Source organism: Notothenia rossii (genome assembly GCF_949606895.1).
Source record: "Notothenia rossii genome assembly, chromosome: 3".
Lineage (NCBI taxonomy): Eukaryota > Metazoa > Chordata > Actinopteri > Perciformes > Nototheniidae > Notothenia > Notothenia rossii.
Window position 1 is genome coordinate 5,207,890 of NC_136901.1, and position 15,977 is coordinate 5,223,866.

General features: G+C 43.2%; 1 protein-coding gene across 1 annotated transcript in view; it reads right to left on the bottom strand.

The window, feature by feature from the left end:
• fam184aa (family with sequence similarity 184 member Aa) overlaps positions 1 to 15,728 on the bottom strand; it is a 37,489-nt gene extending 21,761 nt beyond the window's left edge. The window contains exons 1-8 of the mRNA XM_079673432.1: positions 15,369 to 15,728; positions 4,784 to 4,861; positions 3,870 to 4,004; positions 3,673 to 3,771; positions 2,374 to 2,580; positions 1,930 to 2,103; positions 1,202 to 1,363; positions 376 to 557 (exon numbers count right to left, since the gene is read on the bottom strand). Coding sequence (XP_079529558.1) covers positions 376 to 557; positions 1,202 to 1,363; positions 1,930 to 2,103; positions 2,374 to 2,580; positions 3,673 to 3,771; positions 3,870 to 4,004; positions 4,784 to 4,861; positions 15,369 to 15,533 — 1,202 coding nt within the window. The 5' untranslated portion in view covers positions 15,534 to 15,728. The remainder of the gene's footprint in view (positions 1 to 375; positions 558 to 1,201; positions 1,364 to 1,929; positions 2,104 to 2,373; positions 2,581 to 3,672; positions 3,772 to 3,869; positions 4,005 to 4,783; positions 4,862 to 15,368) is intronic.
• Positions 15,729 to 15,977: the final 249 nt, after the last annotated feature.

Consider the following 15,977-nt stretch of genomic DNA (forward strand, 5'->3'; position numbering starts at 1 on the left):
GAGCTTCACAATGAAATGAGTGTTTGGCTTCGTTGTTGCTTTACTGCTGAGGCGACAGTTTCATCAACATGTGCTGCAACTGGAGCACAGATAAAGAAGTTAAAATGTTGCCATTCTTGGGCCAGGACTCTCTTGAAAAAGAGATTTTAAATCTCAATGAGACCTATCCGGTTAAATAAGACTGTTAAACACCTCAACTAGAATTCACCTGTTTGCAACTTACAAATTATTTATCTAATATATCATATTCCAATTGCTTGTATATAGACTCTTATTGCACTATTTCTATTCTATTTGTATTTGTATTTACTTGCAATACTTGAGGAGCCTGTGACCTAAGATTTTCATCTACAGAACTAAACTCTAGCTATGTACGAATGACTTGAATAAAGGTATAATAGAATAAATAAACCCATCTCACTGGCTTTGTGCAGGATCTCAGTGGCCTGCTGCTGGACTCTCTCTCTGCTTCCCTCCAGCTCGTACTCTGTGTCCTTCAGTTGCATCACCCAGATCTCCCCGTCCTGCACCGCCTCCTCCAGCTGCTTGTGCAGGTTCTACACACACACACACACACACGCACACGCACACGCACGCATGCACACACACACACACACACACACACACACACACACACACACACACACACACACACACACACACACACACATACACACACACACACACACACACACACACACACACACAGTAAACATTCACAATTAGACTGCAACAGTCAGTATTTAAAAAAGAAAAAAACCCAGTCATCATATCTCTCTCCCACCACAGCTCCCAGTCACAAAGAGCTCTCTAATCTAACTGCTCAGACGGGCCTGCAGCTCCATCAGTGCCGACACATTACGTCTCCACAAAACACCACTTTCCTAACCCTTACCCTAACCCTAATCCTAAACCTAACCAAGTCTTCACCCTAAAATTAATGATTCCCCTCATGGGGACATCCAATTTGTGCCCATAAGGGAAGCGAGTCCCCACACGTGACTGTGTAAACAGATTTAGGTCCCCACAAGTATAGTAATGCTTGGCCACACACACACACACACACACACACACACACACACACACACACACACACACACACACACACGACACACACACACACACACACACACACACACACACACACACACACACACACACACACACACACACACACACACACACACACACACACACACACCTTGATGGTCCCCTCTGCGTTGGCCAGTGATGTCTGCAGGCGGTTGGTTCGGTCCCGGTTCTCCCTCGCCTCCTCCTGAGCTTTCTGCAGCTCGCTCCTCAGTTTTCCCAGAGAGCGCTGCAGCGACGTCTCCTGAGCCTGGAACTCCTTACGCAGCTCCACCTGAGACAGTTACATACTTTAGCTCAGGGGTGTCCAACATTTGTTCACCGAGGGCCACATACAGAAAGATATACGAAGGGCTGGGCCACTCCCTAAAGACGAGGTATATTGCCTCATAAGTTAAGTTCAGCAAAATCAATCAAATGTAGTTCAATTATGCTTAGTACTTGAATATGCTTGACAGCCCACATCACAGATCTCCAGAGAGTTTCCTTTATTGTTTTAGCAGCTCATTCCTTAGAAACAGAAGCCTAATATTGCTTATAATAAGAGGAAATAGGAAGAGTTTATTTCAAGCTTGTTATGCAAATAAGTTTTTTTTTAATCAACTAAACATTTGTTTTCAGCTTTAACTGACTGACTGTATTTTAAGTTGTCTTCGTAACACATGAACACTACTGTGTAATATGTGTTTTCATCTATATTTAAGAAGTACAAGACAATCACAAGTTTTATTTGTGAGCCATATTTCATTATACTTTTTTTATTTGCTGAGTGCCGATTCAATTTTTACATCCTCTCCTGCATTTATTTATCTTTGTAAGTCTTCGTTTGTATTCCTTTACCTCGGTCCTCTTCCAGGCCAGCAGGTTCTCCGTGGTCAGCTGGTGCGTCCTCCTCATGGCCTCCAGCTCCCGCTCATAATACTCCTGAGCTTTGCCCAGCTTCCCCTCAAACTCCTCCACCAGACGCACCTTGTCCTTCGTGATCTCCTCCACCCGCTCCATCAGCGCCTCCACCTGCAAAGAGAGACGGAGAAATGAAGAGCGGGGCTTCCTTTTCATTCCTGAATGAAACCACAAAACATTGTGCACATTTACCTAAAAGATTATTCCTTGGTAAACCCATTTTATTGGATTGTTGACATGACATGCAACAATGGTCAGATTATAAAACCCTATTCTTCAGCTTTTAAAGCCACAAAACAGCAATTACTCCATCGAGTAACTTCCCGTACAGATGCTTCAATCCAAAGAAAAGTAGTTGTCCCTCTCCCTCCCTGCCCCCACCTCTTGTCTGTGCAGCTCGGCCAGCCTCTCCTGGTCCTCTGTGGAGGAGGCGCTCTGGTTCTGCTGGTTGTTCAGGAGTTCCTCCACCTCCTGGCGGTGCGTGGCTCTCAGATCCTCCAGCGCTCGCCGTTTCTCCGCCTCAAACTGCGCCTGAGCCTGGCTGAACGCCCGCAGCTTCTCCTCAAAATCCCGACGCATCTCCTCCACCTATTGAGACCACGGGACATTTTCTATTCTGTGTTGTTTGTGAGTCACTGCCAGCTCACGCTCACCCTCTGCCAAGCTAAAAACCCCATCTGGTATAATAAAAAGTGTCAAATATCAGATTCTTAAACCACATTCTGTCGGTTATTTCTGTGAGGAAAGATAAAATATTCAGGCACCATCACAGAGAAATACACTTCAGTTGTATTTATTCCCACTGCCATCAGACTTTAGAGAAGCAGACGGAGGTGATGTGTGTCATGAGCATACTTGTCAACCCTCCCGATTTCATTGCCCTCTCCCGGTTTCCTCCCGGGGTCATATTTCTCACGCATTTCTCCCGATTTCTGACAAAATCAGATTTACACAGGACTGTTTCTACTCTGACTTTAATACAGCTACACCATTGTTTGGTTTCCATGGTAACACGTCTCTTTAGTAGCGCGCGCAACTGAAAGTCTGAGAGGGTGAGGAAGATCACAGAAAACAGAACAAGAATCGACAACTCGACTCTCTGCTCACTCCTTTCCTGTAAAATACAGGTCCAGCCCACACATATGCTCCATCAAGGACGGTGCTACAGGCCGCAAGGCATTGCACTTACAACTACAATAAGCATGTTAATGTTAATACAGCTCCGGCGATCCACTTGCTGCCCCCCCCACGCGGTGGTTTTGAAAATGCTCCCGATTTCTGAGGTCTCAAGGTTGGCAAGTATGGTCATGAGATGATATGAAATGATAAATGACATGATCTATGTCATCATATTGGATATAGATATCTTACATCTCTCTACAGGCTTGTTACTTCATGTCATTTCTGCAAAAATGCTTATTGTATAGCTCACTTGGAAAGATATATATATTTATAATGGTAATTGTAAAAACAATCCTGTGTTTCTACAGAACTGAACGTCTTGGACTAGGAAATCACCGTGTGTGTGTGTGTGTGTGTGTGTGTGTGTGTGTGTGTGTGTGTGTGTGTGTGTGTGTGTGTGTGTGTGTGTGTGTGTGTGTGTGTGTGTGTGTGTGTGTGTGTGTGTGTGTGTGTGTGTGTGTGTGTGTGTGTGTGTGTGTGTGTGTGTGTGTGTGTCACCTCTCTGCTCATAGAGACCACTCTCTGTGTGTGCTGGGCTTCAGTGCAGAGCTGTGAGTCCTCCATCCTCTGTCGGTACATCTCAAACTCTGCTAACGCCTGACACACACATCACAACAGAAGTACAATTTCTATTAATTTTGCAACTAAAAGAAACAAAGCCTCACAAGAACGAAGTATTGAATCCCAGAGGTCACCTGTCTCTTCATGTGTTCGTGCAGATCGACAGATTCCTCCAGACTGGCGAGCCGCCGCCTCAGGTCGGCCTCGTCCACCATCTTGCTCTTGTACTGCATGATCTTATCTCTGGTTTCTGTCACTATGTGTTGCACCTGATTAGCAGGGAAAGAAAAAACGTTTTTAGATGGATTAGATTCTTAAAAGAACAAACGTACAATTACAGTATGTAAGCAGGTAGAGACTGCTGATCATTTTCAATCCACCGACTTCAATGCATCCCTAACTGAGTTCATGACCTTTTCTGTTAGTCACTATACAGCCGGCTACTTATCAGGTGATCTGGACATCGCAAGACACACACACACACACACACACACACACACACACACACACACACACACACACACACACACACACACACACACACACACACACACACACACACACACACACACACACACACACACACACAGCTGGATGAACAAGACATATTTTTAAGGCAAACCAAACATGGAATTGTTTAACAACACAAGAAAGTATAAGAAGTGTGGGGGAAATTAATTTCTTAACCTCCCCAAAAACAATTTTTACAAATGTATTTTCTCTTATTTAAAGTATTTCAATCAAAGTTTAAGAGTAAGAGAGTCTTATTTTGGTAAAATGTGGGAAGGAAAGTGGGCTAACTCGGATGAAAAATATTTGAAGGAAGAAAAAAAAGCCTCAGGGTGGAGATGGTTTTCAGGAAAGTGGTGTTTTGTGGAGATGTAATGTGTCGGCACTGATGGAGCTGCAGGCCTGTGTGTGTGTGTGTGTGTGTGTGTGTGTGTGTGTGTGTGTGTGTGTGTGTGTGTGTGTGTGTGTGTGTGTGTGTGTGTGTGTGTGTGTGTGTGTGTGTGTGTGTGTGTGTGTGTGTGTGTGTGTGTGTGTATACCTCGTCCTCGTGGGCATCTTTCAGAGACTCGATTTCCTCCTCGTGTTCGTCGTTCTTGGTGTTGAGCGCGTAGATCACCTGCTGACAGACAGGAGGATGATTAAACACCAGAGAGAGAGGATGAAAACATGGAGCTGAAGTTTCACTATCCGATCGATAGATGTGTATTCAGAGTGCAGAGAAATCGATACCAATAACAACAGGAGAGGAGGACTAGAGACAGTGATATCCACAGAGAGACACTCACAGCCTTTTTATGTGTCTCAAGTGATCTTTTGTTTGAATGAACTGGACAAACCGAGGCAGTATTACACTACGCACAAAGCCAAATGAGCCGAGAACATCATCAGTGTCTCTACTTTAAAGAGTCCTCAACTGCTGATGTTCAGGTGTATATCAGTATGTAGTGTCTCTACTTTAAAGAGTCCTCTCCTGCTGATCTTCAGGTGTATATCAGTATATAGTGTCTCTACTTTAAAGAGTCCTCTCCTGCTGATGTTCAGGTGTATATCAGTATGTAGTGTCTCTACTTTAAAGAGTCCTCTCCTGCTGATGTTCAGGTGTATATCAGTATGTAGTGTCTCTAATTTAAAGAGTCCTCTCCTGCTGATGTTCAGGTGTATATCAGTATGTAGTGTCTCTACTTTAAAGAGTCCTCTTCTGCTGATGTTCAGGTGTATATCAGTATGTAGTGTCTCTACTTTAAAGAGTCCTCTCCTGCTGATGTTCAGGTGTATATCAGTATGTAGTGTCTCTACTTTAAAGAGTCCTCTCCTGCTGATGTTCAGGTGTATATCATTATGTAGTGTCTCTACTGTGACAAAAAGCTCTTTATTTCTCTCATACTGCCTGTGCTGCAGAACCTCTTTTCACCCTCCGTCTGAAACCAGAGCCGAGTCTGCTCTGATTGGTTAGCTGGCCGGCTCTGTTGTGATTGGCCAACAGCTTAGAGATGTCCCGCCCCTTAGACTGCTAGCCAATTCTTCCATTTACATGCACTAAAGCCTATACATTACACACTACAGGAAAGGGCCTCCTTAAAGTTCACCTGAGAGTCTGATGCTAAGTGAATAACATCTTGTCCGTCATGCCGGCACTCTCCCTCACAGAAATATAAGTAGGTTTCATACGTGCTGCAGGTAAACGACATGCAGGATTTAAAAAAGCTTAAGCTTCAGCAAATTGAAGCCCCTGGTGAGCGGCTGGTATTTTGTCGCGGTCAGCTGAATTAAAGCCCCACGGCTACACTTTGTTCCACTAAAAGGTAAGGGAAGAAACTGTGTGAAAAGTAATGGACAAAACATGGTAATTATCCTCCATAAGGCATGGTAACACAAGCATGTAACAACTGCTTTCTGACATTAACACCCCTTTAAATGCCAATGTGCTTAATCACCGCTGTTATATGCAACTTCAAATTGTCCTAAAAGCGGGTCGTTTTTCGCTGAGGAAAGTTGGAGGAGGTTGAGATTTATTTGTTTTTGCACACCATTTACATTCATAAAAACCTAACACACTACAGGAAAGACAAGACCCCAAAAAGCAGAAAAGGGCCTCTTTTGATACCTTCATCATGAACATGTGACAAAATAACTGATTGTTGCTGCTGGTTATTCTGCCTCTTCCTGCACGATTTCTCCTCAGCGTAACATCGCCTCCACGGTGTGTTTGAGTGCTCAGAGAAACAGAGTAATTCACACGTTCGCCCGCTGTTCTCCTCCAGTGTGCGGCTTTGATTCCCAGCAGTAAGTCAGCCATGAGACGTTCCCTCCATTATACATGATTATTTTAATGACGCTGGTGTTCTGCTGCTTTCATCTCTCTCTCCTCTCTTTCATCCTCTCATCCCGGCCTGTTTTTGTTCTGCATCTTCGCCTCTCATCTCCTCCTCGTTCTCACAGGAGTATAGGAATACCTTGCACTAGTATTTGTGTCTCCAGTGTTAGCGCTAGCGGCTAACGCTGTGTCCTGAACTGAGGGTGGACATCTGATCGTCCAGTCATTCATTGTTTCCCTGTATATTGATCTACACTGGTTGTTGTGTAGTGCTGAAACGGAGCCGATCAGATCGATGAACAGAACAAGAGAAGGTTTTTCTTTTAACCTTTTTGCCTTTTTTCTGGTTGTAAACAAACCTTTTGGACCTAATTATGTTACCCCCCCTATTGAAACAATCCAAAGACAGAAAGTAAAAAAACAACATGAACCCGATCCCCTCTGAAAACAATGACCTAAAAACGTATTTATTTGGATTTTCTTGGCATTCAAATCTAAATCTACGCACGTTGAGCTTCATAAAATCAAATTGAGGTTTTCAGGTATTGGATTGAGACACGGCTGAGCTTACACCTGATCTCAACGTGTTAAAGCGTGTGTCTTCCACAGGCTTAATTGGCATCTGTCTTCCACTCAGCTGCAAATTGACAAGCCATAACCAACAGAGATGCATCCAACCACTGTACATGTTGTTTTTTCACCACATAGGAACCAACAATAACAATGCGAAGCAGATTTTCTGAGCCGCTGAGCATGGAGGTGAAGAGCATGCATGTGACATATACAACACTCTGTATTAATAATACAATATATTGAAGTTTCACAGAGAACAGATGCAGGGCTGACAGGGAGATAAACCATGTGCTTCATTATTTACACTCTTTAAAATAATGATGTTTCTCTCTAGATCAGCGTTTCTCAAACTTTTTCATACCAAGGAGTCGGACCACTTAACCAATAAAAAAACACTCTCGGACCACCTAACTCCACAAATATCCAAAAACACATCGTTTTTCTAGAACAGATTACAAATCGCCTGAATATGGTACAAACAAGTGGCAACATGTGTGACGAAGGTGTTGCGCTGGGCTATATCATGCAATCAAAAGTTAAACTTAAGCTTGCTCCATTGCGGAGATATTCCCGCGAGAGTGCGGAAAACTTAAATAAATAAATGTATTTCAAATGTGAAATGTTACCAATATACTCACGGACCACTAGGGGCGCTCACGGACCACACTTTGAGAAACACTGCACTAGATCAGTGGTTCCCAACCTCAGATGATTTGAGGCCAAATATCATATTTAGACTTTTTATTTTATTTTAGACTTTTTTTATTTTTTTTTACATATAATTGTAAAGCAATACATGATTGTCACTAAAAGCCTTGTCTCTACATTAAAATATAAAAAATAATTGATTAATTAATTTGAATAACAATTCAAGTTTGTAGCTATTAAAGGCATAAAAAGACAGAAATGTATAATTCTTTCTTTAATAGAAATGTTTCTTTTGCCCGTAAAGTGTCCGAACCAGGCTTTTCTGGATAAGCGCATTTTTAAAACATAGTCATTGCCCATGCCGGTTTCAGTTGGATTATTTGTCACAGTTGCTCCGATCAGATCGGTCTCCTCCATTTTGTAGATTATTTACGACTTTTGAATCCACATAAACACATCGGCAAAATCCGGCTTACTTTGAGCATGTGTTTTAAACAGTTTAATCCCTTTGTGAATGGTTTCCACTTCTGCGCCGTCCTTTAATTTCTTCATACAGCGGGAATCCAAATGAATTACTCCTGAGTCCAATAACCATCAAAGTCACTCTAATAGTGCTCCTTAATTACGCTTTCACACTCCTTTAACAAAATACTTCACATTCATCCAGTTTGTGGCAGCAGTTGTTGCATATTTGAGACTTTTAAACTTTAATTACCGCTGTTGCGCTCCCCCCTTGTGTGTGTGTGTGTGTGTGTGTGTGTGTGTGTGTGTGTGTGTGTGTGTGTGTGTGTGTGTGTGTGTGTGTGTGTGTGTGTGGAGGGGGGGGGGGTGGCGCAACTTCCAACAGGAGTCACTTGGGCGGGCTCTTGGGGAACCACTGCACTAGATGATAAAACAAGGTAACAACAAACTTGTAGACTGCATCATTTCTAGCCCTGGAAAGTTGATTTAACGTGCACTAAAACCGCCCAGAGGAGTCTCATTAATCAAGAGTTCATTCAGCAGCATGGATCAGGTTAGCATGAGGAATCAATCACTCGGTGTCAAGAGGACAATAGCACCAAAAGGCCCATTATTAGTTGTTTTTTTCATCCTCAATATGTCCAATACGGAGCTGCTCAGAGCAGAACGGATGAGGAATTATGGGTAAAAGGACAAAAGGGCCTCCAGGAGGGCGGTCCCTCTGAAGGAGACTTTGTGCAGTCGATCACTATTGATCCAACTGAATAAAGGTCATTGATGTGTGAAAAACTGCAGCATTTGTCTCTTAAAGAAAGTCCCTGTTGCTTTGCTTTCTTTCTTTCCACAGGGTTACAATCAGATTCATTAATTAAAGGATTAATGAAAGTCTTATTCTCGCAGGACCCCGCGACACTTGAGCTTTTAGTCCACTGAACGCTGGATGCTTTCACTTAGCAGTCGTGGTGTCAAATCTCTTTGAATCTGATGCTCCAAGGACACTCGGAGCACACTCTTCTCCCAGAGCGACGCGACACACAACATCACAACATCACAACATCACAACATCACAACCTCCTCCACAAACTCAGCAGGCGACAGAAGGGCAAGCTGAGTCGCTCTGATACCAAAACTTATCTCTGTGATGCTCAGTTAGAGAGCAGGGTGCACGCTAACACATTAGCTGTGCAGAAACAGCACGTGGTTAACCTTTATCCCTATTGACTCCATTCGATTCAATCATGTTCATGCCGTTTATCAAATCAATGGAGTGTTTACATGTAGGAGAACCACAGTCTGTGCGGAAAGGGACACATATTGGATGGCATAGGGCTGCACGATTATTAGAAATGTTATTGAAATATGTCGCACATGTTCCAATCGTGTTCAAATGCTATTTTAAATAAAGTATAGTGATGCTGCAGAACTTTCCCAGCATACATTTCACCCATTATATGTTCAAAATTGATACGATCTTAACTTTAAGTGCATTTTTGTCCTCTAATGTGCGAGCCAAAGCGACGGGGGCGTGTCAGTTCTCCATCACAGCTTTTCTGCAGCCTCATTTCCTTCTTAAATGGGAAGTTATTTCATGCAGCTGTGCAGCCACTATAATAACTGATCATTGCATTTTGTATGAGAACCAACGCCATGCATTAAAGCAACAAGCTGATTATCAGTCCACATACAGGACTAATACAGCAGCCGATTGCTATTCAAGCGTCGTGCTGCAGGTGCAGTACGGAGTCTGAAATACTGAGAATAAGATGATGTTAGCGTCAGGAGGTTGAATATAAACAAAAGTATCATGCCATCCATGTGAGGCCCTGATCTTTAAAATGATGTAATGGGCTGAAAGGCTGCCTGTCATTCTTAAATCTTTGCAGCTCCTGACAACGCTACAGATTGAATGCAGCCTCAATCAGAGCAGAAAAAGATGGTCTGCTTTCACCGGGACAATAACTGTCAGATCCCGCTGGATATTTATCATGACGTTTCTTTGTTGCGTGAAATAAAGGCTTTGAAATTCACACAGCAAGGATCTGTGATGGAAGTAATACTGTCAGGAAATGAGAGTCATTTTCAAGTAGAAAGGACCAAACTTCTCTGGGTTAAGCTTTGTCTTATATCAAAGTGAAATGGACATCTTTTATTATCCATTACAATAATTGATAAATGATTCACCCATGGACCAAATGATGTGACAGATATATACTATATGTATCAAATAGTAGTTCAAATGTGAGATGCATTGCTTGATTGCAGTATGTTCAAAACGGTGCTGCCAGGGTACTCACATACAAAGCCGTGGCAGCACTCCCACCCTCATCCACCTCCACTGGCTGCCGGTCAAGTCCCGCATATCCTACAAAGTCCTCCTCCTCACCTACAAGTCCCTCCATGCCCATGCCCCCCAGTACTTATCGGACCTCCTCAGCCCACATGCCCCACCCCGGAACCTGCGGTCTTCAGACTCTGCTTACCACCCCCCGCACCATCCTGGGAACCTTCGGGGACAGAACCTTCAGTCAGATCCGCAACATCCCCACGCTTAACGCCTTCCAAAGGGTCCCATCTGTTTAAGGCCTTTGGCCCCTAATCTATTTGTTGTTTTGTCTGACTGACTGTTTGTCTGACTGCCTTTTGGTTTGTTATGTTTGTTCCTACTCCTGTTGTTCTTTGTAAAGCGACCTTGGGTCTCATGAAAGGCGCTATATAAATCCAAGCTATCATTATTATTATTAATTGAACTTCTATCCACTTTCATTTCATTTAGCTGATTCTTTCGTTGTTGAGTTTACAAGGTAATGTGGAATTTTCTTTAAAAACAGGCGAACAAGAAAGGTTCTGCAACTAGAAATTGTCCTACTTTCTACCTGCTCTACTTCAAAGAACTGCTGCAATTATTAGAGTAACAACGCACTGCATGCTGTCACACACTTCACTATAAACATGTACCAACATTACCACAAGGGACACACACACACACACACACACACACACACACACACACACACACACACACACACACACACACACACACACACAGAGAGAGAAGTGAGTTGCAGTTGTTGAGTAATTGCAGTGAAATACACCCCAACTCCTGAGGAATCCATTGCTTCCTTTCCTACTAACAATATGGATTGATCTACAAACTATTTACACATAATTTAAAACCAAAACACATCTGATTTGCAATGATACAACCTAAAGAATGCCTCACATTAGGGGAAGAATGTTCGAAAATGTTAACCGTTTTTACAATTTCTGCATAAAAACAATGATAAAACATGTTGGATTATCTCTGTCATTCCACTAATTGATTGATCAAGTATAATATAATATAGTCTGATGCACAAGTGGCAATATGACACATTCAGAAAAGTGTCAATGCTTTCTTTGTATTGGCCTAAAAGCCCGGGGGCCATGTTTGTTTCAGATGATTGTATAACCAAAAGTACCTTAATGGAGAAAGAGGCAGGCCCGGTTCCAGAACAAAATGACTCAGGGTGCATCTGAGATTAGAGAGGGTGCAGTAGTAAAGTGCTATTTTTACAAGTGGGGAGTGGACCTAACACCCCCTAGGGGTTTCCTCACCTCCTCTAGGAGGATCCTCCCCTCCTCTAGGGGGGTCCGGGGGCATGCTACCCCGGGAAGATTTTTAAATATTTAAGTTAAAAGCATCAATCTGGTGCACTTTGAGAGCAACATTAAGAGATCTATGGATCTATGTGCTCTTTGCTTGATTCATGCCTTCCCAGTCCCTTATCACGCAGCCTATAAGAGCATGGCGCAAGTTGTTGTAGCCAGTTGTGGTGAAGGCATCTGACTTACTTGAACCGAAATGTCTATACAGGCATAGCAGAAGATGGCATCTTTTTTTAGCTAATCTCTGTTTTGAAACCATGAGCTGCAAAATGAGCGCCTTACCCCACTGTACAGGCGAGTTGGGTACTTTTTTAAATATACCTGGGCAGTCTCTGTTTTCCCGAGGTCCTCTGGCACTTGCGGGCCGCTGAGGGGTGGCGGTGTTTGGGGTAACGAAGACGGCTGCCGCTGCTCCGCCTCCGTGGGCGAGGTGGGCAAAGCCGGTGAGTCCGACGTTAGTGTCCACGACAGTTGCCGCGGGTAACGTAATGTCCCCATGATCTGAACTGTTATTACCTGCAGTAGATGCAGTGTTACTGCTGGCGATAAGGGCTGGTTGTTTTAACCATTTTCTGATGTCCATCATTGACTGCTGTGTAAGCACCTTGCAGATGATGAACGTGCAGCGGCACAGGTCACGCGCACCTGACATAATAACGTTACTTACCGTTTAAATTGACCAAATAAATGCAGCAGACAATGTTATTTAACCACAATTATACTATATTCTTCTTATTATTACATACCTGCCAACCCTACCGATTTGGGCGGTAGTCTACCGCTTTTGACATGTTTCTACCGCCTACCGACTTAGCTGGCTTTCCCTACCGATTTTCAATCTTCCCAAACTATAACAAATAAAAATGACACTCCATAGACACTGGACTCGACTTTTGGCGGACACCGTTTGCAGCGTGTCTTTGATCGCATCATACAACAGTCCTCTGTGTTTCTGAAAGAGAAACAACGTGCAGACCGGGGGTAAGGCATTTGAGTCCTGCAGGATTTCCCCGTTAATATCAGTGTCTCGAAAACACATGTTGGCGACTGAAAGACATCCAGTGTTTGGTCTTTTCCAAAAGCATCCTACAGTGTCTCAACTGAAAGAGGACCACAAACACACACACAATATAATACAATTTTGAGATTTGGGGATATTTATCTCCCATTCTTTCACTTTTTCTGACATTTTCAACACCAAACATGTCGTTAATGTCTCTGTTTAGTAAACTACAGCAATCTGAAAGCCTGTACATTATTTATATCACACTTTATCAGTAGAAAAATGCAGGAAATTACTTTTTTAATGCAGTATTTTCTGATTTATGGCGCAACACAAAGATATTTCGCTCTGTGCAAACCTTTGACTCTAATATATCATCAACATGAAACAAGAATATGAACCTGGCTTTATCCAATGTTCACACAAGAGTTCTACATCCTGACACATCCTTGATCTACACTGTCTCAACTGAAAGAGGACCAGAAACACATTAAAAATATAATAAAATGTGGAGACTTTGGGATATTTATCTCCCATTCTTTTACTTTTCGGGCATTTTACAGACCAGACATGTCGTTGATGTCACTGTTTACCAAACTACCACTTTCTCTGAAAAATGCATAAAATGATGCAATATATGTGAAATGCATGGTTTATACATGTAATTACTGGGGTCCATTTCTTCTGATTACCTCATTTGGGCGTGCACATTTGCCGCGCGCAAACCTACCTCTTTTGGATTTGGAAAGGTTGGCATGTATGTTATTACTATTATTATTATTATTATTATTATTATTATTGTTATTATATATGTAATATTTTTCACTTTTCATTTTTTTCACTTTTCATTTTTCAAATGAGGGTGCATAACGAATCAACTGAGGGTGCAATGCACCCTTATGCACCCCCGTAGAACCGGGCCTGGAAAGTGGGCAGCAAATAGATTCCCATAACTGATAATATATTTGATAAAAGTATGCGATGAGTAACTTACTCTACATTTTAAACAATATATGTCTAAATGGGTTTGCCTAGTAAGTCTGTGTAGTAAAAGCTTGGTCCATTTGTGGTTAATAATAGCAGCTTCGTGTCCTGTCTTTTTTTATTGGTGTGGTGAATATTTCATGGGTACAGTGGGGGGCTGGAGCCTTTCCCAGCATGCACCAGGAGAAAAAAAACCCTGCCCAGGTTGTCAGTTCTCAAACACATCTTGGGAACTCGCCTATCCTGCATATCATTGTTTCAAAGAGGATCCATGTAAAAACGAGGGGGAAATAATACGAACAAAACACCAATAAAAAGCACATTCTTGGACTGCCTTCAGAGGGTGGAATCTGTGGGATCGTGCCTCTCTCTCTCTCTCTCTCTCTCTCTCTCTCTCTCTCTCTCTCTCTCTCTCTCTCTCTCTCTCTCTCTCTCTCTCTCTCTCTCTCTCAGCACAAACAATTTTAATCAAGCGCTGTTTTATAATCCTGCACATCCACACAACCCAATCTATGTGTGTGTATATGTGCAGATTATCCTACTGTACACAGTATCTCATTCAGTTCAGGGACAGTATCGCCATGCCTGTTATGTAAAATCTTCTCTGCTTTGTCTCTCCCTGCACACCATAATACTTCCATGTCATCCAAGACAAAAGGCTGTAGATGATGTCAACTGTAGCTGCCACCTTAAATCTTCCACTACACCACTACAGTGTCCCTTAAAGCCTCCACTGTTCCAGGTGGAGCACAAAGAAGCAGCGCTGCCTCTGCATCCCTCCAGGATTACATAACCTCCTCGGCCCTTCAGCGCTGATGGAAAAACATTCACAGGTACAAACTGTGGGCTGGCAGAAAAAGGTATATTCATGGTCAGACTCTATGTGTAATCACTCGTGAAACACTGATGTTAAGAGGCTGAGAATAAGCCTGCACAGAGGAGAGATATCAGGAGATCTGTATCGCCTCTTCTATGTCAGTCCACTCTACACTGCACCGGCCCTTCGCTTCAACAACGTAAACACCCCTGCCGTGGGTCATTCATTCAATGCACTTACTCACAACTACTGTTTCCAAAACACCACCACCCATAAGCATCCAAAACAAGCCTCCTCTGGGTATTAAATGGTGACCTATGAACCCTGCGAGGATGCACAGCAGCAACACCTACATGCTGTCAAAAAGCAACATTTTTAGCAAACCTAATGGCCTCAAAAGGATTTAATGGCTTATTGTCTACATGCACAGCAGCTACAGGGTAGTTTAGGCATGGAGCAATGTGAGTCTCAGGCTCCTGCAGGAATGCAACATACACAATAAGACAGAAAACAGGGAAGAGTCCTGCACCAAACTGCATGTTACAAACACCAGCACATAGTTCCTGATCAGCATGTTTACAGTTTCCATCCCACAGCAGCAGCACACCCCTCTCACAGTGTTTATATCCCAGCATGCTCTGAACACTTCCCCCTGCTTCATGCATTCACCCTCACACCTTGGTCAGCTGGGCTATCTTCTTGCTCATCTTCAGATGCAGATCCTGCGTGTAATCCAGCGTCAAACTCCCGTCGTAAAACATGCTGGCTGTGGGAGAGGGGGAATACTTGGAGCTGCTAGTCGAGGTGCTGTACGGAGGCTGCCAGCCTGCCCCCGTCGCCATTTTTGCAGGGAATAAAAAACCCCAAAAGCGACGCTGTGAATGTGTGCGTAAAATGGAGCTATGCGTAAAATCCCTTCATTGTTGTGTTTGTGGATAATCTTCCAGGTTCGTGGAGAGACGGGGAGCAGGGACGGCGAGGCGCGGCACCGTCCCGTCCGTCACACGCATGAGCAGCGGGAGCAAGCGCTGGGAATGATTAGAGAGGCGGGGACGCGCACCAGATGCTCAGCCAATGGCAGGTTCAAGTGGATGTAATCGGATGTAATTCTCATAATGCTGCTGGAGCACTGTGGTGGAAAGTAATTAAGTACACTTACTTAGATACTGTCCTCAAGTACACATTGAAGGCACTTGTACTTTACCCACGTATTTTCATTTTGCACCACTTTATACTTCACTACATTTTGGAAGCCAATTTTGTACGTTTTACTCCATTACATTTGT